Genomic DNA, 26,190 nt, shown 5'->3' on the forward strand with positions numbered 1-26,190 from the left:
ATCCCGGAATTACAAAACACCAGTCAGAAAAAGGAAAACAATCAATTTCAAAGAAAACATATGGAATAGTTGGCTTGGTCATCCTTTTAACATATAGTACTGTAAGCAAATACATCATCTGTTCTGATCAGCATCTTGCTAACAATTTCTCACAGCATGTTAAATATAGAACACTGAGTAACACAGACAGCTTCATAGCTGAGAGTGTTTATAATAATAAGCTGCCTCGGCAATGAATGTTGTCGATATAACATTTAGATTTGAAATATTGATAATAGATAAAAGGTTTTGAAGAAGAGATGCGATATTTAATGTTTCGGTGAGTGTTATTACTTTTATAATTTTAAGTATAAATATCATAGTCAGATTTTTTAAATGTGAAATGTTCAACTAAATCGAAAGTAGGAACTCGACATTACGAATCATTTTATATTTTTTATGAATCTGTTTAATTACGATGGTTGATTTTGATATATATAATATTAGTATTGTCTTAGTCAATCAACGATACCATAGCGAAGTTGTAACTATGCCCACTAAGGTATTACCGACATCTCATATAATCATTCTCAGGTATAGTCAGCAGTATATCTCTTGAGCTTCACAGTAAACTTTAGGATAATGTTACTGGGTCAAACAAGTATCGGTTGTAATGTGTGTGTGTATGTGTGTGTGTGTGTGTGTGCGTGCGTGTGTGTGTGTGTGTGTGTGTGTGTGTGTGTGTATGCGTGCGTGCGTGTGTGTGTGTGCGTGCGTGTGTGTGTGTGTGCACATTACGTGCGTGCGTGCGTGTGTGTGTGATTGCGTTCGTACGTACGTTCATGCGCGTGTGAGTGTGCGCGTGTGAGTGTGCGTGTGCGTGCGTGCGTGCGTGCGTGCGTGCGTGCTTGCGTGCGTGCGTGTATGTCTGCGTGCGTGCGTTTGTGTGTGTGCACTCTTGCGCACAGTATTAATACAGTGCGCCCAGGGAGTGAAAAAATAAATAAGCACATAGAAAGTTGATTTTTTACTTTCTGTACCCTGTGCGTAGGAGCGAAAGGGCAAAATTTCATATCTAAGTGTTCTCAGGTTTATGCATACTTGGATCAGATTTTACATTTAGTTTTTATTCGGGGGTGTTTTGATAAGTGTTAGTTAATGCTCGGTGTGGGTTTATGCTCGGAAACAAATTTTACCCCAGTAAAATACATTTTACTGAGGGTTCCAATGCGTTACCCTAACAATCCTTAGCAGACAGACATAGTTTTATACATTCTGTATGCTGTGTGTTGATGTTCTGTGATTTTGGCTTGGCCCTGTGCCATTGAACTGGGTTTATGTTTAAGCTTTCTTATACTGGATTTGTTTCTGTAATGTTTCATATAATCATCTAACCCACCAGGACCTTTTGCTTTCTGATTTCAAATACAATCCGTAAAGGGTATATTCCACCAAATTTATTAACCACTTTAATCTTAAGAGGCACTCTCACCCATTCTATATCAATGATCTGGAAAATAAACACACCCAAAAGGTATAATTCACATTTCAAACTTTAGTAATACGATGAAACTCATGCCATATTTCATTCATTTTGAATGATACTCGTTTAAATACATTTAAGGCGTAGCCCTTAATTCATATCCACACAAATGCATAAGACCGTCTGCATATAATTTCTAATTATTGTTTCTGCGTAAGTGTGTTTCTGTTCCCACGAATCTTAGCTGTAGTTATGTAGTTTTCGATAATATTCACAAGTTACTGAAAGTAACAGCCAGGTACACTACCAATAGTTCTGTCGGCTAATGTGATTTGCAAAATAGAACATGAAGGAACAAAAAACTATGCGAGTCTTTTATAATCTATTCTATCGTACTGTTATTTGTTCGATTCGGTATCCCTGAGTAGTTCTACAATAAATTACGAAACATATTATAAGTATGCAAACGAAGGATGACGATAACTGATTGGTCAAGTTCTACGTTCGATTAAATTCGGATGATTAGATATATTTTTACGATTTTTGTCATTGTACGTTCATTGGTAAGACGGTCACAGTGTGTTTTAAAGTAAGTAGAGTTATTGTTATGAATATCCGTCATAAATATGCAATAGCTAACTTATGTCATGTTATGTGGTCGGAATGTTGTTATGAAGCTGACGATGTGTTTCGAGAACTGTTTTATGAGGCAAATTTGTCTAAAGTTTTGTATCTTCTATCATTTTAACGATCTGTTAGTTATGCCGCCAATGTGCCAACATGTTATGAAACGACAATACAGTCGCGTTAAACTGACAGAAGGAAGAAATATGTTTCTGTAGTGAGTTTGGAGCATATTTCTTTTAATTCATGATCGAAACAATGAGTGAAAAACAACTGTGATCCAAATGAACCTCTAATTTGTAATTTATTACAAAACTTCTGATTCTGTAGCCAACGAGTAATTGCGGATATATTGTTGCCTAATTACTTTTTTGTGACTGCAAAGACGGCTCATATTAAGCACATTTTTCAATTCGTTTGGAAAGATATTGACATCTTTTCATTGTAAGTTTTTAGGTGGGGTTATATCGTTTATAAGGTTTATATATTGGGTTGTTAATAATGAAATAATATATCATAATGTTTAATATTAAAATAGTAAGTGTTAACCTCTTTGTATTTAGATATGCGCACTGTGTGTTCAACGACAAGATTATATAGTTAACTTAAACTATAATGAACTATACAAATGATTCCATTTCCATTTTTCCAAGTATAGAGCATATATATGTTATGCAAATATTTTCCGATAAAGCAAACAAATAATATAAGATAGCTAACACGCTGGGAAACCAAGAAAACCTCTCACAAACATTTGATAACGTATAAACAGGTGGCTGATTTGTACTATTTCGTATTGTTGCATTCTCTGGGCGAGTGAAAGGCGAAAATCCGCCAAATGGCAGGATGCCACTTGGTGCATTCTCGTATTTTTGCATTTCACCGCATGAATGCCAATGGCAGAAAACAGACACAATCTGTACTGATATATTGAAACACGTTTTTAGAATGAAGACGAATGACGAGGAATACGAATTTTGAAGTTAAGCTTTAATTAAGTTTGTAATAATAGCAAAATATCACACCGAAATTCTTGATCTTAGAACATTTTGTCGTCGTATGTTCGTTGATAAGACGGCCGCAGTAAATCTGTAAAAAAAGTAAAAAGAAGGATATGACAGTGTATACGCAATCTGGTATTGATGCTGTTATGCAATTATAAATGTGTTAGGGAACGTTTTTACAAGGCACATTTTCTAACATTTTGTATCCTCGATCGTTTTCAATGGCAAAACGAAGACATATGTGTTTCTGTGGTGAGATGTCTTACGGGTTTCAAACATATTTATTTTTATTTATGATCATAACAATGAGGAACAAGATTTTATGCTACCAATAAACATCCGGTCTTTAAATTTATGTTGCATTTTCCTTAACATTTCAATAAGGTTCTTAAACATTATTTTAAAGAAAAAATGATTTCGAAGATAACAAAACATGCTTTTAAAACAACAATAACAACAACATATTCCGTAAAGAAAACTAGTAAATTGGTATACTAGTATGCCTTTATTCTTTTAATTTACGCATTACATACTTAAAGCAAACTCAGACTATTGGCTACTTTCCATATGTATAGGTTTTGAAGCTAATTGGTTGGTGACTTTAAAACAGGCTGAACATGCCCGATCTACTTGATCTATTTTTAGTTAACATTTTCACCGCTTTGTTTGTACACATACACCTGATGTTGTCATTTTATCGAATACACACTGGTTACGTTCAACTCATTTTATTTTTCATATTACAAACTTAAGATTTTTTTCAAACGTTCCTTTTATACAAATATTGAACTTTCTCCCGATATATGGTGTTGGCGTCGTGAAGCACTAGAATTTAGTGTTATATACCGTGGAAATTGTTATATTGCCTATAGAATATATAAGGAGTTTACTTAGTTGTTTATGACCTTACTCCTACAAAACATTGACACTTTGGAGTACTCCGACCGTACAGCAAAACAAATTTCAGACCAATGTCAGTTTGTTCATCTGTTTTGTATGTTCAAACGTGTTTCTGTAGTTTGCTGTTGGGATCAAATGACAGAATTTTGACAAGACAGATATATTGGCAAGTTAAAAGCAACTAAGAAAACGCAGTATATTCCTCCGCAAAGAAGTTTCTCAATTGTGTATAAGAAATCACAATACCCGGCAGATTGTGTCCTAATTCCTATCTTTGTGACAGCATAAAAGGTTTATATTTATTATATTTTCCATTTCGTTTGGCACGATAGTGATATACTTTCATTGCAAGATTTCAGGTATGAGATAAACTGTTCAATAATGTCAAGATTTGTTTTATTATATAGCTGTTAATTCAGTATTTGATAATACAATACCCGACAAGTCTCTATATTCCACATAAAAAAATCCATAAAAGCACAAAATATGAGAACAACGACGCACAATATTTTTACAGAATGCTGATTCATCAATTCAAAGCACATTCCATTTAATAAATGACTGAGAAAACAATGTACGTCAAGATGCACCATTGAAGAAACGAGCAAGAATTATTTTAAACAATGAGAGAGCTTCCTTATTCCGCGTAATTGTAGATAGACAAATAGGGAAAATACTGCCTGAGATACATCTAAGAAGAAAATCACATGCAGTCATTGAATCACACAAAATCACACAAAATATATTTTCAAAATCCCTTTCTTATAACAAAACGTGCATGTTTTTTTCTAATTTGCAAAGAAACCCCATAAACTATTCTTCTTACTTCATTGAAAAATATCAGACAGAATAGTTACCCTTAACAAATGTTACACCAATAAATATTAGGAAAACATTCAAATTTTCTTTGTGATATCATTATCATGTCACATGAATTCGATGGAATTATTATCGTGACCCAGGTTCTTATGTATGGACGATTTATTAGATAGAGTAAAAACAATTGTTTTATGAAATATTTAATTTGTACAATGTCAATTTCTAACTAAAAGTATATATATGATATATGTTTCTCAATTAAACACAATTTAGTCCACACACTTTATTCGGAATTGTTCGGAAAAGTGGGAGTTTATGCTCGGAAACTAGTTACGCCCCCATTGAAACAACATTTCGTGACAGTTAAAATGCGGTACCCGAACAATCCTTGATAAATTACCCTATTTTTATATTTTCTATAGTTTGTGTGTTGTTCATGTTCTATGATTTTGGCTTTGGCCCTGTACCACTGTAGTTCTGTAGCTAACGATCATATTCACAAGTCTATTAACTGTATGTTATCAAAATACAGACCTTCGGTTGTATATTCTGTAATTCTCACAAATCCTAAGAATAAGTGTTCGCAAACCCAGTAAAGTTTGTGACAGATTAAGTGTTTTACATTGATTACATGGTCCATTTTATGCAACCAAACATAAATTAACGACACCGCAAAAAGATCCTATCATTGCACATTGAAGGGGTATAATATAAAATCATATAAAGAATTTCCATAAAAACTGTAAAATGAATCGATGTCAGTACCTTATAATTCCTATATAACCTTTTTCCTTGTCTGAATTGTTAAGGATATTGAAATACGTTGGAAAATTTTCATTAATATAAGTGGGTTTTTTATACTGAAGGATTTATAGGCTCGTAGCTGCCTGTACGCGAGTACGCGGCTGAAACCATATGTTTTTTTTCAAAACAATAAAACAACTCAGCCAAAGTTAAAGTATGCATACTTGACTATGCATGTTGTTACAAATATACATTGACATTTAACATGTTATGTTCAGTTTAATGACAAAAAGGACACACAAAAAAACTTCTGTTAGACAATCTGTGTATTATCAAGTTAACATAACTGGGGTTTATTTGTTTGCTTTTTGAGAGCGAAAATTCTGTCGAGTAAAGGGTTTATTTGTTGATTTATTTTCTTTAAACTGTCCAATTTCCAGGACTCAATAAGGAACCTAAGAACACCCAGAATGCACCAAATTACACCACTGTTTAAAAAAAATTAAAGAAAAGGGCATGCCCATAGACCCCATAGCACAATTATGAATCCACATGAATAGAGGGTTAGCTACGCCCCTGATTTGAGAATTATAAATCGCAGATTTCTTTAGGAAGGTGAACGAGAGCGACTAAGCATCAGTAAATGTTATATTGTTCATTATTGTTTAACATAAATAAAGTATAAAAGTACAACCCTACACAGGTACCAACTAGGAGATAAACATTTACATGAACGCAGCCTTTCCTAAGCAATGCATTGCATAAACACAGGATGTATAGATTCCACACACCGTCCGTTTTATGAAAGAAAATGCAATAGCAAAACTTTTTTTTAAATATTTTAAAAGTAAATTGCATATCTTAAAACCGGACAAACATATGCTTTCGAATAAATTTTTATTTAACGAAAAAATGAATACAAAACAACGTAATCACTGTCATTTCATTATGGCCTTTTGATCAGAGTTTAACACCGATTGATCCAGGTTCAAATACTGCCTGAATAAAATGTGAATCCAATAAATGTCGAAATTTATATGAAAAACTACAGAAACAAGCTCAGTATCCGAAAGTTTGAACATTAACCCTGTTTAATGGCACAGGGTAAACACCAAAGACATAGAACACAAACTTTTTTTCTTTCCTGTATGTTTTCTTATTTTATCTCATTCTGATCAAATGATTTGATTTTAAGAAAAGGTGGGACTTTAAACGGTAAATTCAGCATGTATATAAGATGACTTTATAAAAGGATTAGCAACCTGTCACGCTATTGACTAGTTGACTTTAAACAGGAAATTAAAACAACAGACCAATGTTAAATTGTTCATCTGTTTTGTATGTACAATTGTGTTTTTGCATTGATATCAAATGACAGACATTTGATCAGACACACATATTGCCAAGTTAAACACAGCTCAGGACGCTACTTCACATTGCATATAAACTAGCGTCCGAGCATCCAACCAAGGACACTCCACGACATAATATCTTATTTGACTCCACGGTGACGAGTCCACAATCGAGGTAGAATAAACGATTGTCGTGAAGGATATCACACCGAGGGGGAAAACCGACAAAAAGTGTCATGAGTCTTTCGTTGTCGACGAGATTCCCTAAGCAGATATACAAGTGTACATAATGAAGCGGGAAGAGGCTGTGTACGACAGGGAACGCCCCACAAAAACATGCTCCTTTCTCTAGGGTTCATATCCTATATTGTTGAACCGGTGGAAAAGAAAGAGAAGAAAGGAAGAAACTCAACTCAAAAGAGTGATGATGTTTAAATGGTTAAGAAACGTTTAGTATGAAACTGACTCCGATGTTGACTCTTATATAAAAGGCATACCATGTCATTTTGCGAACTCGGCCGGTTCGCGGCTTGCCTTTTGAATTCAATATTCTAAGATGGGGGTTGGGAAGGTCATATCCAAATTGTTGAACCGGTGGAAAAGAAAGAGAAGAAACTCCTCTTCAAAGGTTCATGATGTGCTAATTATAAAGGCAAGTTTAGTCTGAAACTGACTTTGATGTTGACTCTTATACAGAAGAAATACCACGTCATTTTTGCGAAGTCGGCTGGTTCGCGGCTTGCCTTTTGAATTCAATATTCTGAGTTGGGGTTGGGGAAGGTCATGGGTAACGAGCCGTTGCATTGTTAGTAGTTCGTATGTTCAAATATGATTTAAATCTGAAGTATTTTCATGTAATGTAGTAAAGTGTATTTTCAGTTTTTAGTCTTACAATGCCTTTTAACCATTTATGTTGTTTTACGTTTCGCCATTACCGCCGTAGATAATTGTGTTTTGTTTTAGATAACAATATTTTACTTCTTCTGTATGCAGATATAAACTTTCATTGTAAAAAAGCAATAAACCGGTGACTTGGCATATGTAAACTTGTTCGTGCGTCTTTGTTTCCTCTCGTTATATTTACCATATGATACATCTCTCTCCCTCTCCCTAGCACATAGATCTCAGATAATTTTAGCGTGTAATATAAAATGCATGTAATATATATATATATATATGGACAGAGTTTAAGAAATGAAAAGCAATCGCTGTAAAGGTTTCCTGTTTTCAAGCACACGTTTAATTGTTTTTTTGTAAAGTTATTAGAAACACAATAATGTCACAAAAATGTCCCAAACAATCGCAATAGGTAAACGTTGTGCATAGAACATGGCTATACAAATTATAGCTATTTTGAATGCTCTAGTGTTTTTTTAATTCCAGTTTCTATATCGTAATGACTTGTATTAGTACCCTTACGTATCGTTTTGGGTAATGACTTTATCTATCATTTATTTGAGCCCCCCCCCCCCAATTGTCCAAGTGGAATTTTCATGTCCTATTCATTACATGTCCCTAACTGGGCATATGCTCTTCCATTCGTTTACCAATTTTCAGACATTAACTCGCTCAGGGTCGCGTTCCACCTTTAACGCACGAAATAAATTGCGCCCTCTTACGCAAAATCATGGTACTGCCCCTGCACGATATATTTTGTTACAAACAGTTTATCGCTCCATCTTTAGATCATATTTTAAACATGTTAAGCCATTGTGTTCATCGATAGTGTTGAAAATGAATGGCCATGATGTGAATGGCAATACTTTTGTATTTTTCGGTTGATAGGTGATTATAGCCAAGTATCCATCGCCATGTTCGTGTGCATGTTATCGTGCGTGTGTGCGCATGCGTGTCCAGAGCATGTTTGGCAGGAGCATAAGTCCAAATATAATTGATATTACTTTATATGCCACGTTTTCTTAATTTATTGCCCTTTGTTATTTGCCATACTCACTTTTGTTTGTCAAGAGAATAACGTTTTTGAGGTATTAACTCCAAACATCACATACAAATATATCATACGCAGTGCACAGAAGCCAAAACTCTGCATTGCTCTGTGTTCTGTTTTCTTACTAAAGTTTTGTTCGGAGCACAACTTCAAAAGCCCTGAAAATATTGACTTCAAACTTCGTATTCCGATGTATCAGATTGGGGAAAATGCAGTGCACACAGACCAATATCCTGGCTGCAGTACTTCTTGAGTTATTGCCCTTTGCTCATAATTAATCGTTTTTACGCCGAAAGTACTATAGGTATTGACATCATACTTCATTATAAACTAAGCCAGCATATACATAGGAGAGGGTTTGCATGGTTCAGGATCAATTATTTTACCGCGGCTGCATTATATTTTAATTATTGTTGAGCAATTGTACCCTCGCACAACTTTACTCAAATAACAGCTTGCTTGCTTTTGTTGCGTATAATGTTACTCGATTTTATCTGAAATATGGTATTGATCTCGAAATATAAAACACACCTTGCAAAATTCTGATAATTTCACGATCAATTACAGGTAATTAACCAGATGTTGCTGTACCGGCTCTATACTTAAAGGGGCGCACTTTTGGGCACAACTTGGGACGAGCGCCCGTACTTCCTAGAACCGAAACTTTAAGGCTCCAGACGTCGCTAGTGATTTAAGTCATTACGGTGTAGCATTTATGCATATTTCTATGCCATATTGACGTGAACATCAAATCAAAGCGCTGATAGCGCTGCATGAATAGGTTTTTATACGGGTTTACACCATAATTATTCACGAGCATGTGTGTATTAATAAGGTGCTGATATGTAGCACAGTGAATCTAAGAGTCCCCGTGTCAAAAACCACAGGGGCCGCACCAGGTTTATTGAAGCATGATGGTAAATGAAAAACTAATATTTTATTCACAATAAAGTTAATGTCGCTGCGTAATTAGGCAAACCAGGATGGAGAATGTAACCAATCCCAGCATAAGACTCCATCTTATGGTGTTACAATATGAGTTAGGCTTGCAAAGGATTTATTAACCAGAGAAATAAAATAGAAATTGGTTGATCATCCAGGGTGAATTTAAAAGGTACAATAAAACCGTTTCCGGTTGGTAATTAGATGTTGGCATAAACAAAGACTATACTAATTATTAAATTGCAAACGATCCTTTTCAGGGCCACTTTTAAAAATTTAAACAGTATTTTAAATTGATATATACATTATTTACACAAGAAATGGATTCTCATTCGAGAGAAACGATAAATAGATAATATTCAACGGCTGGTGAATGATTGAAACAGCATAGAAACAAACTCTACGAAGCCTTCCTCCCCGTAAATGTGTGGGGTTTAATAATAAAAAACGATTATATAAAAAAGGTCGAATGCTTGTGCTATTCCCAATCATATATACTAATCAAACTTTACTCATTAGCAAGAGTTTGCCTTGTTATTCACAAAACAACTTCGAAATACAACAGATTAAAGAGAAATAGTTTCTTAAATAAAATGATCAAAACTAAAATAATTACTTTCAAACAATTGTAAATGAAACAAGTTATTAAATCCGTGATATATTCTCATACTTACACCAAACCAGCAAAACAATATAACTCAATTCATTTCAATGAAATGCCATTTAAAAAAAAAACACAAACATCCGTCTATACGTACACTATAAATGGTATATATTTTTTTAAAAAACAAAACAAGTCTTGAGAAATCTTTAATTTCAACACTTTTTTTCCCTTCTTTGTCTATATGGTCAGCAACTCTCTTCTATTTCTATATCGTCGGCTAACTCGTCAGCACTTCAGTACGTGCCTGTCAAAATGGCGTGCATTAGTTATTTTCACGTGGGCTATCACGTTATGTTTTAAGCAGGGGTGGGGGACTGTGCGCAGGAGTTGAGATCATTGTGTCACTTGATGGAATGATTTTTAATATTATCTTTATCTAAGTTCAACAAATTAAATGATTAAAATAGATATTGCGTTATGATTGCTTCTTGCTTTGTCAAATCTAGCTCGGTTATTGGAAACATAGCTTGCAATTTATATAGTCCGCACTTTCTCAAACTATATTTTTGGTGGTAAAGAGGCAGACGTTACTTGTTACTATAAATAGGCATTTTATGGTGTGAGTGTCGAGTGTGTGGCTACACTAAACAGTTAAAAACTGTTTTGGGGGGTGAGCTTTCACCCTCCCCACCACTCAAGCACCGCCCTAGTGCTTGCAGCCATCGAATCCATAGTTTGAATAGCCTATTGATTTTCATGCATAGTTCTTGTTATGGAAACGGTTACCATGATCCAATAAACTATGCAGCTGTTACGTAATTAATGCCAATAATCATGGTTGTGAAGTAAACGCATTTAAGTTGGAAGTTATACTATGTTTTGTGATGTTATAGTTTTGTGTTGGGATTAATCATTTGGCTAACTTAACATCATTAGATGTGATATTCTACAAGAGAAAGTAAAGAGTACAACAACGAACATCAAGGTAAATATTGGCAACCATTATATGTTTTCTTAGAAGAAACTCAACATGAAAGGTAATCCGTTCAGAATCCACAGTGTTCTATGACACATTCCGATATTTATAAAACTGGCATTAACAGTTTGCCTTTTCCTTGTGAATACGCCGTCAAACAGTGACCATGATTTGTAGGTTACATTTCTTTCCTTCTAGTCATCTGGCAATCCGAACACAAAAAGTAGGGACCCTGGTTCCTGTAATATCACGTAGTCCTCTAATACAAAGTTGTTAGCATAATCAACTCGCTTTTATCTAGTCCTGGAATTATTAAGGGTTTTACCCTCTCGTGTACCTTACATGGTGAGATTGGGTCATTTGATCAGTCACTGCATGTTTATTCACTGTGTTTTCTGACAGTATTCTTCTTGCTCTGGTGATTAGAATGTGGTTAATTGATGGATTTTGCTCACAGCTAAGCCTACTCACAAGGTTCAACATTGATCCTGTACATACTTTCACAACGGTTGTTGCTCTCAACATTGTGTTTGAAATGTACCAATGAGAAGGGATCATTTAAGACACATTTTTCAAATATGGTAGCACAACTATCTCTTTGACGTATTGTCATTAATTTAGTAGGATTATGACAGCTATAGAAATACACCTAGATGAGATCACTGGTGAAATCACTAAGTTACGGGAAGATGTAATGAAAAAGGAAGATAAAGAACATTTAGTTTCGGCAACAGTTACCACGATCATGAAAGCACTTAAAGTGAAAGTGCAAAATGAAATAACAGAGCAGATATAAGAACAATGCAAACAACACGACAAAATTGCTTCATTAGAATTCGACAACAAAAGCTTAAAGATGAACTATAACCCACCACCCAAAAATAACAAAAACAAATTGATGACCTCAGAGCACAATTCAATGAAACGAGGAGCACAGATGCCATGTAAATGTCCACTTACAACGGGAAATATTCTCGTAAGACCAACTTCAAAGATAATGGCAGTTAAGGAGGAGGAGGAGAGGCTTGTCGGGAAGGTTGACGAGATAATGAAGAGAGAGTGTACATAAATACCGAGGGACGAAATCCTGGTGATATACAGAATACCAACCAGAGGAGGATGGGATAAGACCAGTAATTGTAAAGACCATTAACGAAAGGAGCTGAGAACCTCTGGTCACCGGGTTACAGATTAAATCACAAGCCTCAACATTGCCCTTATAAATATACTATATCTAAGCGAACAGATAGAAGCTGCCTGGTTCTTCAATAGACCAGTTTTTGGAATTTTTCCATTGAAATTTGATATTTTCACTGTTGTTTTTTCACTGATAAAACTTCATATTTCATCGATAAACATAAAAGAAATAGCCTGTATTCAATGGAGTGGAGATTGATTTTTAGTAATGGTAAATCTAATGCTTTTTTACTCAAGAAAACTTAAATGTAAAAATTATAAATGCATTGAAAGATAATTGTGGAAATTTTCTTCTGCTTGGACTTTTGTACGATTGAATTTCCTGTTAGCCAATATATATGCACCAAAAAAAGACTTTCCTGATTTTTTAAGTATGATATTTGATAAATTAGATACATTTAAAACATAGATAAATATGTGATTTGTGGATAATATAATCTAGTGCTAAATCCAGAATTAGACTAAAACAATTATAGAGCGGTAAACAACAATTTTAAAGCTTAAAAAAAAACTTGTTAAACATTTTTACTGATAGAGGCTTGATTTATACTTATAGGGAATTCATTGGATAGACAGAATTATATACATGGAGAAGACTTAACACATGTCAGCAAGGTTGGATTTATTTTTTCTTGATAATACATAATATGGTGAATTATGTTAGAAAGCGTGATACAGAACCTTGCTGCAAATCTGATCATTCAATTGTTGTTTTAAAATTATGTTTTTCAAAAGCTAAGCATATCAAAGGCCTTTGGAAATTTAATTTAATAACTCACTTTTATCTCAAATGGGATTAATTAGAAAATGTAAAATGAAAAAATGACGAGATAATTTTACAATTTTTTGTTCCATTATATGATTGTTATGGTGTATTAGATCTGAAAATTTGCAATGAATGATGAATTATTTCTAGAAACTATGTTAATGGAAATTAGAGGTAAAACTATATCATTTGTTGGTTATAAATCATAGGTTTGAAATAAGACAAGAGGAAATGTTGCAACATGATATTTTAGAATTACAAAAAAATCTTTTAGATAATAATAAAGATCATCTACTCGTTTTAGAGACAGAGCTAGGTGAATTAAGAAACAATAAACTAAAAGGATTTGTGATTAGGTCTATGGCAAATTGGATAGAAATGGAGAAAATGGAGAAAATTCTACAACCTATTTTTGCAATTTAGAAAAAAGACCAATTGGTGATAAGCATATACCATTTATTAAAAAAGATGAAGGTTCACTCTATAAGGAAAACTTAACAAGTGACTTTGATATACAAAGTGAACTAAATAGTTGTATCTTTAATGTTTTTAACAATCAGCAGTCAAACTCTTTAGAGGGAATTTTTAACACATGAAGAGGTTTCAAATACTATTAAACGAATAAAAAATGATATAAGTCCTGGCTGTGATAGTTTTGCAGTAATTTTTATTAAATGTTTTGGAAAGATATTGGAAACATTATTTTAAGTAATTAATAATGCTTTTTTTGTCTAATTCATTTTCTAGAAATATCAAATTGGGAACAATTGTTTGTATACCAAAAGACGGTAAGCCGAAGCAGTTTTTGAAGAATGTGAGACCTATTACTCTTTTAAATGTTATTTACAAGATAGCTGCATGAAGTATACCTTATAGATTGAAAAAATATTTTAGATGCCTTAGTTTCAAAAGATCATACAGGATTCATTAAAAGACAAAATATAAGTGAAAACACGAGATTGCTGTATGATATTATGAAAACATGCAATAATAAGAAAATTACTGGCCTATTCTAATGCTGACTGATTTTGAAAAGGCGTTTGAATCCATATCTTTTAATTTTATTGAAAATACTTTGTCATTGTTCAATTTTGGTGATATATTTAAAAATAGATAAGATTTTTATGTATAATATTAATGTTGCGATCCAATTAAATGTACACCTTTCTGAGTTTTTTTAAGATACGAAGAGGACGTAGACAAGGGGACCCTATTTCTCCGTATTGGTTTATTTTATGTTCAGATATTCTGGAAATTATGATAAGAAACAATCAATATGTAAAGGGTTTAGTTATTGATGGTGTGGAATATAAGATTTCACAATTTGCTGATGATTCATCTCTTCTGTTATCATGTTTTAATTTTATTTGTTTTTTCCCTTCTTTTGTGTATGTTTCAAAGCGTTCACAAGTGTTCCTTTGTTTTCTAGGTTTGGGTCACTATTTATATGTCGCGTACGTCCGCTTAGCCCTTACAGGTTATCTTTTCTTATATGTGTCCTTGTCTAACACCACTGCATTGCACTATTAAGATAGCATACTCATAATAATTTGCTGAGATACTTTTTCGATGTTTTCTCTCCTGTGAATTAAAAGATGAAAAGATAAAGTAATATAGGTAGCATTTATTTTTAATTAATGTTCACTTTATTTGCTTCCAGTTTTAGTACAATGATGCTTTTTATTATGAAACTCTATGATCACACAGTTTTAAACCTTTTATTTTCTAAGGCAGGCTGTGTGTGTTGCTTATCGTTTCAAACAATTATTGCATCGTATCTTTGAAAAGTTTTTTGCATAAGGTACTCTGAATTGTAATCTCCCGTCTGCAGATAGAGTTCAGACATCATTGAAGTATTCTGGGTTTACGTCTTTTGTTTATTATTTTAAAGTTTCCTCAAGTTAATGCATCTTTGATAAGATTTACCTTTTATGTATTTCCTTTATTCTGGATTGTTGTGATAAGAGTGAGGTTTTTGCACGTAAATTAGTTTAACCTCTCCCCCCCCCCCCCCCCCAGTATAGCTACATTTACTTACAGTTACAAGGCGATACCTAACAATTCTTGATAACAATACCTAGTGAGTTTTTTTATATATAGTATACATGCACTGTGGTGTTTCTGAAGTTTTGTGGTGTTGTTCCGTGTTTGTTATTATTTTTTTATGTTCTATGGCCTTGGCGTTTACCCTTTGCCATTAAACGGGGTTTTTGTTTAAATTTTTGGATACTGAGCTTGTTTCTGTAGTTTTTCACATAAGTAATGAGATAAGAAAAACGGCACTTTTAATAGATCCGTAACGTCCAACCGTAAAAAGATCAACCAAATGAGGCATGTAAAGTAGCTGTCACAAAATATTACCGGAAGGCTTTCTGCATGACTGCTGTGTAACCCATTTACAGCATTAAATAATGATTTTATTGAACGCGTTGTTTACGATTTACGTTTCCTGGTATCCTCTAGACGTATATTACTTCCATCGATTTTTTTTCCTAGACAATGTATTTATTTTCTCATATTTTGCAAATTTTCTTTTTCTTTATGTCTGGTCTCGAAAACTCTCGTCAGGTGCGGGCTTACGATTTGTTGCTTTTCCAACTACGAAAAGCATTCATGTTTTACTCTCATTTTCAGTAGATATTCGAATTTGTATATTCTGAGATTCTTTAATACACAGAAAGTCCACATATTCTTACGCTTGCTACTATTCTTGCCTTTACAGTACCCACTGCGTATTTTATATTCAAACTGTGAGTAGTGACGCACTTATCATAACACCAAATATTGAGCACAATGTATTCCGAAAGCGAGCAATCTTTTCTCCATATCCTTTAAAATTTCAGTGCAACCGTACCGCGCTGCCAAATTCTATGCAGAGTCTGTAAAAGCTGTGCTTAAACTATTAAAGGTCCTATTGATATCACCTGGGTCTGTGTCTAGTATATTCAGGCGGGATTGTAAATCATGCTTTAAAGCTTATAAATAAAAGTTTCTGAATATTTTATATAAACAATATTTAACACCCATGTTTTCTTTCTCGGCATTCAGCTGTACATAGCTAAGGCAACAGATGAATTTCATTTGACCAAGTTGTTGCAGTTTATTTTCCCCTAAATAACCATATTATGTTATTTAGGTTAACCTCAATCGCAATATCTATATCTTTAAATTTAAGGTGTTTTCTTCTATCGCCAAGTACATCTGATCTTAAATCATCTGCTGTCCCACCAACCTTCCCATCACGGTCATTTATCTGAAAGTGGTAGTAATGGACCAAAAAATAAGCATCTGTAATGGAGTTATCTATTTAAGTTTCTGATATAACAAAATGTCAACATTATTTTAATAGTACTCTTAAAGCATATCAAAGTTATATCTTTTGCTGTTAATCTGTATGTGTACACATGTAAATCTCTTTTGGTGAATCTTTTTCTGTTACATTATCTCATCACTAAGTTTTCTTAGTCATTGTCAGATAAATCTGACCAAAAATGGAGAAAGTTCTGTGAGTGGGTTCATATCACTAAAGGAAGCTTCATATTCTGACAATGAATAATTAAAACAGGGGTATGAATATTTATGCGGTCAGTAAACTGTTAATTTACTGGGGGGTTTAACTAGTTTAAGTGCACAAACCTCACTCTTATCCCAACAATCCTAAATAAAGATAAAACGCAAAAGGTAAATCTTATCAAAGTATGCTTTAACTTGAGGAAACTTAACAATAAAACAAATAATAATAAACTTATAGGTAAACCTCAAGTACTTTTATGATTAGAGATCCCAACTCTATCTGCAGACGGAGGAATACAATTCAGAGGACCTAATGCAAAAACTTTTCAAAGATGAAAACTGAAATTTAGCACAGTTTTTGCAGATTCATGGATCGTCACTGTTACCAAATTCTTGATATTGGGAAGCGTGGTAAGGTTTGCACATTGTTTTTTTGCCACAAAAGATTACAGGCCATATATATGGCTCTTTGATTACTTGTCACTGGCTTGGCTCAGAATCCACATGATTTTTCACAGGCCCTGGTTTCGGAGAGACATATCCTGCTATCCCAAGAAGCAATACACGGTATAAACGTCTAGGAGTAATATGTTAATAGAAGACTCTCCTGGTGTATTTCATTTGGAAGTATAACATAGCACAGGAGTTGATTGTACACGTTTTATTTGTTAAATTGATATTTGACTGGTTATATATTGTGGCGGCAGCCCCATAACAGTATTTTGTTTGGCCTTAATTGTGTTGACATTAATGCCATTGTTTTCATGATTCCAAAGTAAATGGCAGAACACACATATCCCCTCAAGTTTATATTAGATTCAAGTTCATGGCTTATAGTTAAAAAAATAAAATGATCCACAATGATAGAACATTGCATTGGTACATAAACCTGTTCACTAAATCCATGGATACAAACATTTGTTGTATTTTTATACTTTGTCATGTCACCTGGTTTGTAGAATGGTGCATTTTTCATGATATTATGTAAAGACATACTTGTTTACCTTCAATTTGTTAAGGCAAGCAACGTCAGATGGCTATCGTTAAATGACAGCATCTTATCTTTTAATAGTTGGTTCTTTTGCTCAGGCTTGATTCTTTCGTTTGCAGATGATGCATGTATACATTCGTTAAGTAGTTGAAATTAATTGATCAGTTTATGTGTACATTTCATTTTTTCTGCATTGTTTTCAAATTGATGCGGGCTCTGAAAAGACTTACATGTTTTAACGTGAGCACAAAATGTTGATTTTATTGGATGGTGCACTCTCCGTCGATCGTGTGCCTGTACTTAACACAATTTTATGTAAACATCAAATTATGACCATGTGGTCGAAACTGGCCACGCCCCATTATGTTCTGTGGACTTCTTGAAAATCTTCCTTGTGTAAAACCGCTAAGCCAAGACCATTAATAATTTGTAACCAGCTTCATAATGTGGTCCTCTACCAAGATTGTGCAAATAATGCCCCTGGATTCAGAGCCGGTCTCACCCCTTTCGACCTACTTTCTTATTTTGAACCTACATCAAAAACATTTGGACCATGTTCACAATTTTGAAAACAAATATCAATGTTGTGCTTGAATGACCTTGACTGTGACCATTTGACCCTTTTTATGCCCCCGAAGGTGGGCATATTAAAATCGCAATGTCCGTCCGTCCGTCCGTCCGGCTCTGTAACTTTCCCTTGTATGGACAGTTTTTAAAATAACTTGCCACATATGTTCCACATACCAAGACGACGTGTGGCGCGTAAGACTCGTGTCCCTGCCTTAAAGGTCAAGGTCACACTTAGTGTTTATTCACAATGGAGTGCTGCATATAAGGACATAGAGTATAGGTTGTCGTGTCCGGGCTGTAACTTTCTCTTGTATGGACAGATTTTAAAATAACTTGCCACATGTGTACCACATACCAAGCCGACGTGTCGCGTGCAAGACCCGTGTCCCTACCTTAAAGGTCAAGGTCACACTTAGTGTTTATTCACAATGGAGTGCTGCATATAAGGACATAGAGTATAGGTTGTCGTGTCCGGGCTGTAACTTTCCCGTGTATGGACAGATTTTAAAATAACTTGCCACATGTGTTCCACATACCAAGACGACGTGTCGCGTGCAAGACCCGTGTCCCTATCTCAAAGGTCAAGGTCACACTTAGTGTTTATTCACAATGGAGTGCTGCATATAAGGACATAGAGTATAGGTTGTCGTGTCCGGGCTGTAACTTTCTCTTGTATGAACAGATTTTAAAATAACTTGCCACATGTGTTCCACATACCAAAACGACGTGTCGCGTGCAAGACCCTTGTCCCTATCTCAAAGGTCAAGGTCACACTTAGTGTTTATTTACAATGGAGTGCTGCATATTAGGACATAGAGTATAGGTTGTCGTGTCCGGGCTGTAACTTTCCCTTGTATGGACAGATTTTAAAATAACTTGCCACATGTGTTCCACATACCAGGACGACGTGTCGCGTGCAAGACCCGCGTCCCTGCCTTAAAGGTCAAGGTCACACATAGTGTTTATTTACAATGGAGTGCTGCATATAAGGACATAGAGTATAGGTTGTCGTGTCCGGGCTGTAACTTTCCCTTGTATGAACAGGTTTTAAAATAACTTGCCACATGTGTTCCACATACCAAGACGACGTGTCGCGTGCAAGGCCCGTGTCCCTATCTCAAAGGTCAAGGTCACACTTAGTGTTTATTTACAATGGAGTGCTGCATATTAGGACATAGAGTATAGGTTGTCGTGTCCGGGCTGTAACTTTCCCGTGTATGGACAGATTTTAAAATAACTTGCCACATGTGTTCCACATACCAAGACGACGTGTCGCGTGCAAGACCCGTGTCCCTGCCTCAAAGGTCAAGGTCACACATAGTGTTTATTTACAATGGAGTGCTGCATACAAGGACATAGAGTATAGGTTGTCGTGTCCGGGCTGTAACTTTCCCTTGTATGAACAGATTTTAAAATAACTTGCCACATGTGTTCCACATACCAAGACGACGTGTCGCGTGCAAGACCCGTGTCCCTACCTCAAAGGTCAAGGTCACACTTAGTGTTTATTCACAATGGAGTGCTGCATACAAGGACATAGGGTATAGGTTGTCGTGTCCGGGCTGTAACTTTCTCTTGTATGAACAGATTTTAAAATAACTTGCTACATGTGTTTCACATACAAAGACGACGTGTGCAAGACCCATGTCCCTACCTCTAAGGTGAAAGATACACTTAGTGTTTATTCACAAGGGAATTCTGAATATAAGGACATAACAGTGTAGGTTGTCAAGTATGGTTGGTATTTTTTTATGTTCAGAGGCAATTTAAAATAACTTGCCATATGTATTTGAAACGTAAAGGCAAGGTCAACTTTTCATGTACTGACCTTGTTCGTAGGTCAATGTCACATTCGGGGGGCATTCTTCACATACTGTGACAGCTCTTGTTTATTTATTTTTTCAAGCTACAGCAATGGAATTTGGGCCATGGGTAGAATTATGAAAACAAATATCAATGTTGTCCCCGGATGACATTTACTGTGAACATTTGACCTACTGTCTTATTAATAAAGCTACAGCAATGACATTTGGGCCATGTGTAGAGTTTTGAAAACAAATATAAATACTTTGATGACATTGAGTGTGACTTTTTGAAAATTATTCCTTCTTTTCGGAATTGCATCAATGACATTTGGACCATGTGTATTGTTTTGAAAACAAATATCAATGCTGTGCTTTGACGACCTTTATTGTGACTTTGACCTACTTTCTTATTTTTGAAGCTACTGTTATGAAACTTCGAGCATTCGTACAGTTTTGATAACAATTTTCAATATTGACATTGTCAGGTGACCTTTTGAACTATTTTCTTATTTTTGAGGCTACAGATTTGAGAACAAAAATCAAGCTAAAGTATTACAAAGGTCAAACTCCTTTACTCAGGTGAGCAATCTGGAGTCATCATGGCCCTCTTGTTTAATTTTGTAAGTATTGAGTGTTTGAACTAGTGAAAGGTTATGCGCATATCGATTTGTTCAACCCCCTGTGAACTCTTATTTAACTGTTTGTGTGCGTGTGTGTGTGCGTTCGTGCGCGCGTGCGTATCAGAGTCTTCGTAGTTGTATAGTTGATGCAATAAAGGCCTTTTTTAATGATAATTATCACATAAACATATAAGGCTTTGTTTGCATTTAATTGGTTTTGATGAAATTATGTAAAAGGTACTAGTGATTTTAAAGCATGCACTAAAAGTCATAACCGTCAGTCAATATAGTTCAAAGATATATAAATAATGTATACTTGAATGACATCAATAAAACTAGATAAGTCAGATTGTGTATTCTCACAAATGTTAAAATTCAAAGTTCACTATTAAAAGGAACAAAGAGCACATCTTTTGATACGTTGGCTAAAACTCATGCCTAAAACCTTATAAACTGATTAACATGATTATTTCTGTTATGAAGATGTAAGCCATATTTCAAACGTTTGGCAAAAAAAATATTCAGCGTCCAGAGCCGAGGCCCTGATATCGCATATGTAGAACAAAAAAGCCGGTCATGAACGGCACGTGAATTCACTTAATAATTAACGTTAATTTGCCATTGACAACCAGACAAACCTACCACTTGCCACGTTTAGGATGTCTCGTTGGAGAAATATGTTACATTTTGAAATTATCATCAAGAACAAATGATAAAAAGTAAGTCATCGAAAGTCACAACGGTACATACGTAATGTCATTGAAAAGACAACATAACTTCGTCTTAAACATAATCTTAGCTTTAAACAGATTTTCAATATTTCATTGTTCTTGTTAAACGCAGGTTAAACAGAGAAGACATCAAACCTGCCAGACATCAGTCGAGTGTGTAGTTGCATCGTAGCGCGTACACAGCTTTATCAAAACTCATCTTTATTGAACTTAGAGCATGATGTCTGCTTGTCCCAAGCCCACAAGAAAGGAAACAGTACGTTATTTTATCTGAATTTTATTAAAATGATATTAATCGAAATGATCATATATTAAAACAAACTTGTGGTCATAACAACTCGGTGTTTTTTCATTAATACGTAAATTTTATAAGTTTGTATAATGCTTCTATAATTCGTCCCGATGATTTTTTAAAACTAACGATAAAACAACTAGCTGGTATTGGTTGTTATGGTTTTGTCCACAATGTATATGTTACCTTTTCAGGGGTGTGGTATATTCAATTGCGTTGCAAAGACAGTAGCTGTTACACCGAAACCAAAGCACCTTGCGGTTATTTGTATAACAGCAAACATCATTCTTACGTTGGCTTTTCTACTCCTTATAATAGTCTGGGCAGTTGTAAGAATGCCTTTAACATTGTCGAAAGAAAGTTCTGCGTGCATACTTTGCGATAGAACGAAGTCTAATGCTTACACAAACCCAGACCAAGAAGCTTCTGGACATTCTGTTATCAAAAGGAGAGACGATGGGATGTGCTGCGGACCTGTCGAAAGCATCGCTCAGATGTTGTTTCAAAAGGTATATAACAAAATGCATTGCTAATTTCAGCAGATCGAATATTTCAAATAAAGCGCATGGAACAAATTAAGTCAAGTTAAGTCAAGTCAAGATTTTATTTTGTAAATAAAGGCCTCCGGCCCAAAATACATTTCAAAATAGTAAACACAATACGTAATGCTTAAAGTACATTATACATGAGATAAAAACGTGTACAAAAAGTATAATTATTCTTATTCCTTGATACAATTCATAAGATGAAATATGTACGCTACTATTTTTTTATGACTGAGAATCAGATTTAAAAGTTACACAAAACAAGGAATTTCTATCTGCATAAGAAACGACGTGTTTAATAACAACACTTGTTGATGTAACACAATGCAAAAATTAAAACACTAAAAGTGCTTTTCAGTCACAAGCGACATTCTGCGCTGCGCAGCAGTTGGGTGGCGTCTTTAAACCAAAATTTTGTTTTTTCAGACTATGCCGACGTTAATCAGATATTTTGGTGCTTCTTTTTTGGGTTTTATACATCCCATGTCTCCCCACACCCGTCACTGACTACCCAGTCGACGTTTCCTGCAGTTGTCACTTTTTTTTATACAATAGCACCATTTTGAACTTCGCACTGTTACTAAACACGTATTAAACATCGAGGACATAAGAGAGTTCAAACACCAAATGAATGTGAACTTCCCCCAAATGTTCTCACTCGACTCGAGAAAAAAGAACAAATAACCTTAGTTATACTTTCAAATGTTCGGACAACGGCATCGTCTTTACGTTGTCACACCGTTATGCAATATGACCTAGGTCTTCCAAACTGACGTGTTCTGCTTTTAATGGACACTATATTTCACTTAATATTAACCCTTTAAGTAAAATCCTCGTATATGCTGACATTATTTTGATGGGCTATATGCTGAAACCGACTTAACACAATCGATACCCAGTTTCCTTGCCTCGCTGCTCAAGCTTTCAACATCTATCTCCAGTCATCGAATGAGAAAACACCTTGTGTCCCTGCAACATCAGGTTTCTATGTTGAGTCTGTCTGTAGGATTGCCATTGGAATACAAAAGCCATATGTAGTGAATCATTGTACTACTGTTATTGTACTTACATAAAGGATAAGATGTTTCTACCCTTCATCCGCGAAATGTAATGACTAGTGATTCACCTTCTCCTGTGGTAAACCAATTTCGAAATCAGTTTACTTGGACAAGGGCACCACAGTTCGTCATCAAGCTGCCTGGATCACAGGCAGCATTCTGTGCTCAGTTGCGACATTACCGACTGTGAAAGCAACACCTTTTTTACATATATATTGTCTCGATTATTCCATACAGCAGCTCATTTTGTTGTAACAGTTTTAGACAACCATGTTCCAATATCAAACTAAAACAACAACATAAACTTCTAACAAACATATAAGGGTCGCAAGTCGTAGAACACAGAGTGTCACTAGCTCTAAGAAAAGATTTTTGGAACTTTATCGACTCGGTTAAATGTGACATTTTTAGCGGATAAAAACGTCTAAATATCTATGCATTCGTCCATATATGACACGGATGTCATGCAACTTAAAACTAACTTAACTGCTCTACTTGTGAAGGACACACTTTCCAGTAAACCAGTGGAGATCGAAACCCAAAGTAACATGGTTTACCAAACGCAATGAATGCATCAAGAAATAACTCATCATAATACTTTCAAAAACTACATCAACGAGCTATATGAAGCCATCGCTTATGTCTTGCCCAAATTCTAGAAGCAATGGTCTTAAAGCAGGCGATCTTAACCCACTTGACATTGACTGTGTAGCCATTAACTTCATTACAAGCCATCAGAATAGAAACAGTTTAGAGGGACAGTACTTCCTCCATTAACCTGTGCTTGGTCTTTCACAGGTTAAATTTCCTACACTAGGTAACAACACACACCTCAGATCATAAACAGGCGCAAAGCAAATATTAAAAACGAATTTGCAACTAGACAGAGCCTACAGAGATGATGCTATCCTGTGATCTCAAGGGATATGAGGCGACTGTCACGAATAAGCAAATGTTGGTTTCGTCGTTTAAAGAGGTCTGGCTCTAGCACAAACTCGGATAAAACGCCAGGCCCAATATACAAAAAAAAATATCAATTGCCTCTCTGTTTGCCTACTACAGCTTGCTATATCGGACCATTAACAGCCAGGTTCGACAACAGACTATACCTATCTTAGACCAGCGAGAAACTCCACAAGGTACCAGCAAAATACCCAACTTTCAGCAAGGAAATCAGCCTACTCATGTAGCTTCAACCCAGCATCGACTGTCACAAGAAGAAGACAGCCAGCCAATTTCCGATTGGTTCAGGTCGTCCCTGTATTAGACTGTTAGGCATCTAAACAACCAACTGCAGACTGTTTTACCGGCACAATCACAAGTGTATTAACAAAGGTTTTAATCTGTACATTTGGCTTCGGGCGCTCAGTATTGTATCCATATCGCGGGAATACTAAGCTTAAAGGATGTGATACTGAAGATGATGATCAAACTATTAAAGGTCACATGAACATCACACCTGCTATACTGACAACAAAATGCTACATCGATAAGATCGCTTGACTTAAAATCTCACATAAAGTAGGGAAGATATTAAGAATGGATTTTATTTTTACTTGACTTTCCTTTAATCTAAAACTCATAAATATATGTGTGTTGATATGTTTCTTTATTTTCTTACATGTAAATAAGATATGCACTTAAATTTGTTACCCTTCAGGAAATGGCCGAGTATTATTACAGCAGTTCCAGTCAAAGTAAGTTAAATTTGATTTGTCTTTCAAATCCATATATAAAGAAGTGAACTCATTTGTTAGTTAAGTATTAAATTAGTGAATGAAAAATGACAATTGAAAAATATCTTATACATATCTACTTAACCTTTTGGAGATATTTTTACATAAAACAGGTCTCATTGACATAGCAGAAGAGTATGCTGACTGTGAAAGAAAAACAAACGACAAGCAGCCCATTGCTAAAGTAGTTGGAATTGTGGAGTTCAAGCCATGCTACATTGTTGAGGGTGAGTTAGCTTTACAAAGCGTACGCATCGTTTGATAATTATTGCAGCCTCTATCACTGATATTTTATTAAACTATTGTTTAATTTCAGGTCATTACAGGGTCATTTGGAATAAAAACGGTCGTACTTTTTACTCCAATAACTGCGTCCACTTGGAACTCGAAGGCGAAATATTTGTTCGGCAGGCCGGCTACTACATAGTCTCTTCGCAGCTGAATCTAAGGCGACAAATGGAGACAAGCACACCGAACAATGAAACCAGGCCAACGACTTTCATTCATCAAGTAAACCTGCTCTCACATATGTATGGCACGACAGGAGTGTTGATGCAAACCATGAAATCAGTTGAAAGACATACTGGTTACTTCTTTACCAGTCTCTTGTCAGCTGTGTTCAAGTTGAACAAGAATGACAGACTCTCTGTTTCTGTATCGCACCCTGAATTGTTAGACATTGACAATCCCAATGATCTTTTCCTGGCTTATTATACGTATGATCTGCCAAACTAAATAAGAGTTTATGTATTTTACTCAACTTTAAGATTAATCATTTTTCAATATTTCTTTCGTATAAAATAGAAATAAGGGTTATGGTTAGGGTTCGGGTTTTAACTATATATTTGTATGGTCCTTCGGGTTTTTTTTATGTAGCTTGATTGTGAAGACGGTTGTGCATATGAATTTCACCGAATCGGTTTGGCCAAGTGTTTTTTTGTTGTTTTTTTCGGCTGTTGGGGGGGAATAAAAAAATAAAGTGTGGTTTAGA

General features: G+C 35.1%; 1 protein-coding gene across 2 annotated transcripts; it reads left to right on the forward strand.

Moving 5' to 3' along the window:
- The first annotated feature begins 173 nt into the window (after positions 1 to 173).
- Positions 174 to 26,123, forward strand: LOC128223932 (uncharacterized). Of its 2 annotated transcripts, none has more exons than XM_052933422.1 (6): positions 174 to 319; positions 21,681 to 21,824; positions 22,055 to 22,369; positions 25,124 to 25,160; positions 25,313 to 25,426; positions 25,516 to 26,123. In XM_052933422.1, exons 2-6 carry the CDS (start codon positions 21,786 to 21,788, stop codon positions 25,932 to 25,934), a joined length of 924 nt encoding a protein of 307 aa, XP_052789382.1. In that variant the 5' UTR covers positions 174 to 319; positions 21,681 to 21,785; the 3' UTR covers positions 25,935 to 26,123. The 2 variants fall into 2 exon arrangements, with proteins under 2 accessions (XP_052789382.1, XP_052789381.1); XM_052933421.1 differs by lacking the exon at positions 174 to 319 and adding an exon at positions 11,194 to 11,384.
- The last annotated feature ends 67 nt before the right edge of the window (positions 26,124 to 26,190 follow it).

This window comes from Mya arenaria, chromosome 17 (assembly GCF_026914265.1).
Source record: "Mya arenaria isolate MELC-2E11 chromosome 17, ASM2691426v1".
In the NCBI taxonomy this organism is placed as follows: Eukaryota; Metazoa; Mollusca; class Bivalvia; order Myida; family Myidae; genus Mya; species Mya arenaria.

Bases quoted from the DNA above. Each gene is read 5' to 3' on its own strand.
- LOC128223932 (XM_052933422.1), top strand. From the start codon at position 21,786: ATGATGTCTGCTTGTCCCAAGCCCACAAGAAAGGAAACA. The intron at 21,825-22,054 runs GTACGTTATTTT...TTACCTTTTCAG, and splicing joins AGCCCACAAGAAAGGAAACA to GGGTGTGGTATATTCAATTG. The intron at 22,370-25,123 runs GTATATAACAAA...GTTACCCTTCAG, and splicing joins CTCAGATGTTGTTTCAAAAG to GAAATGGCCGAGTATTATTA.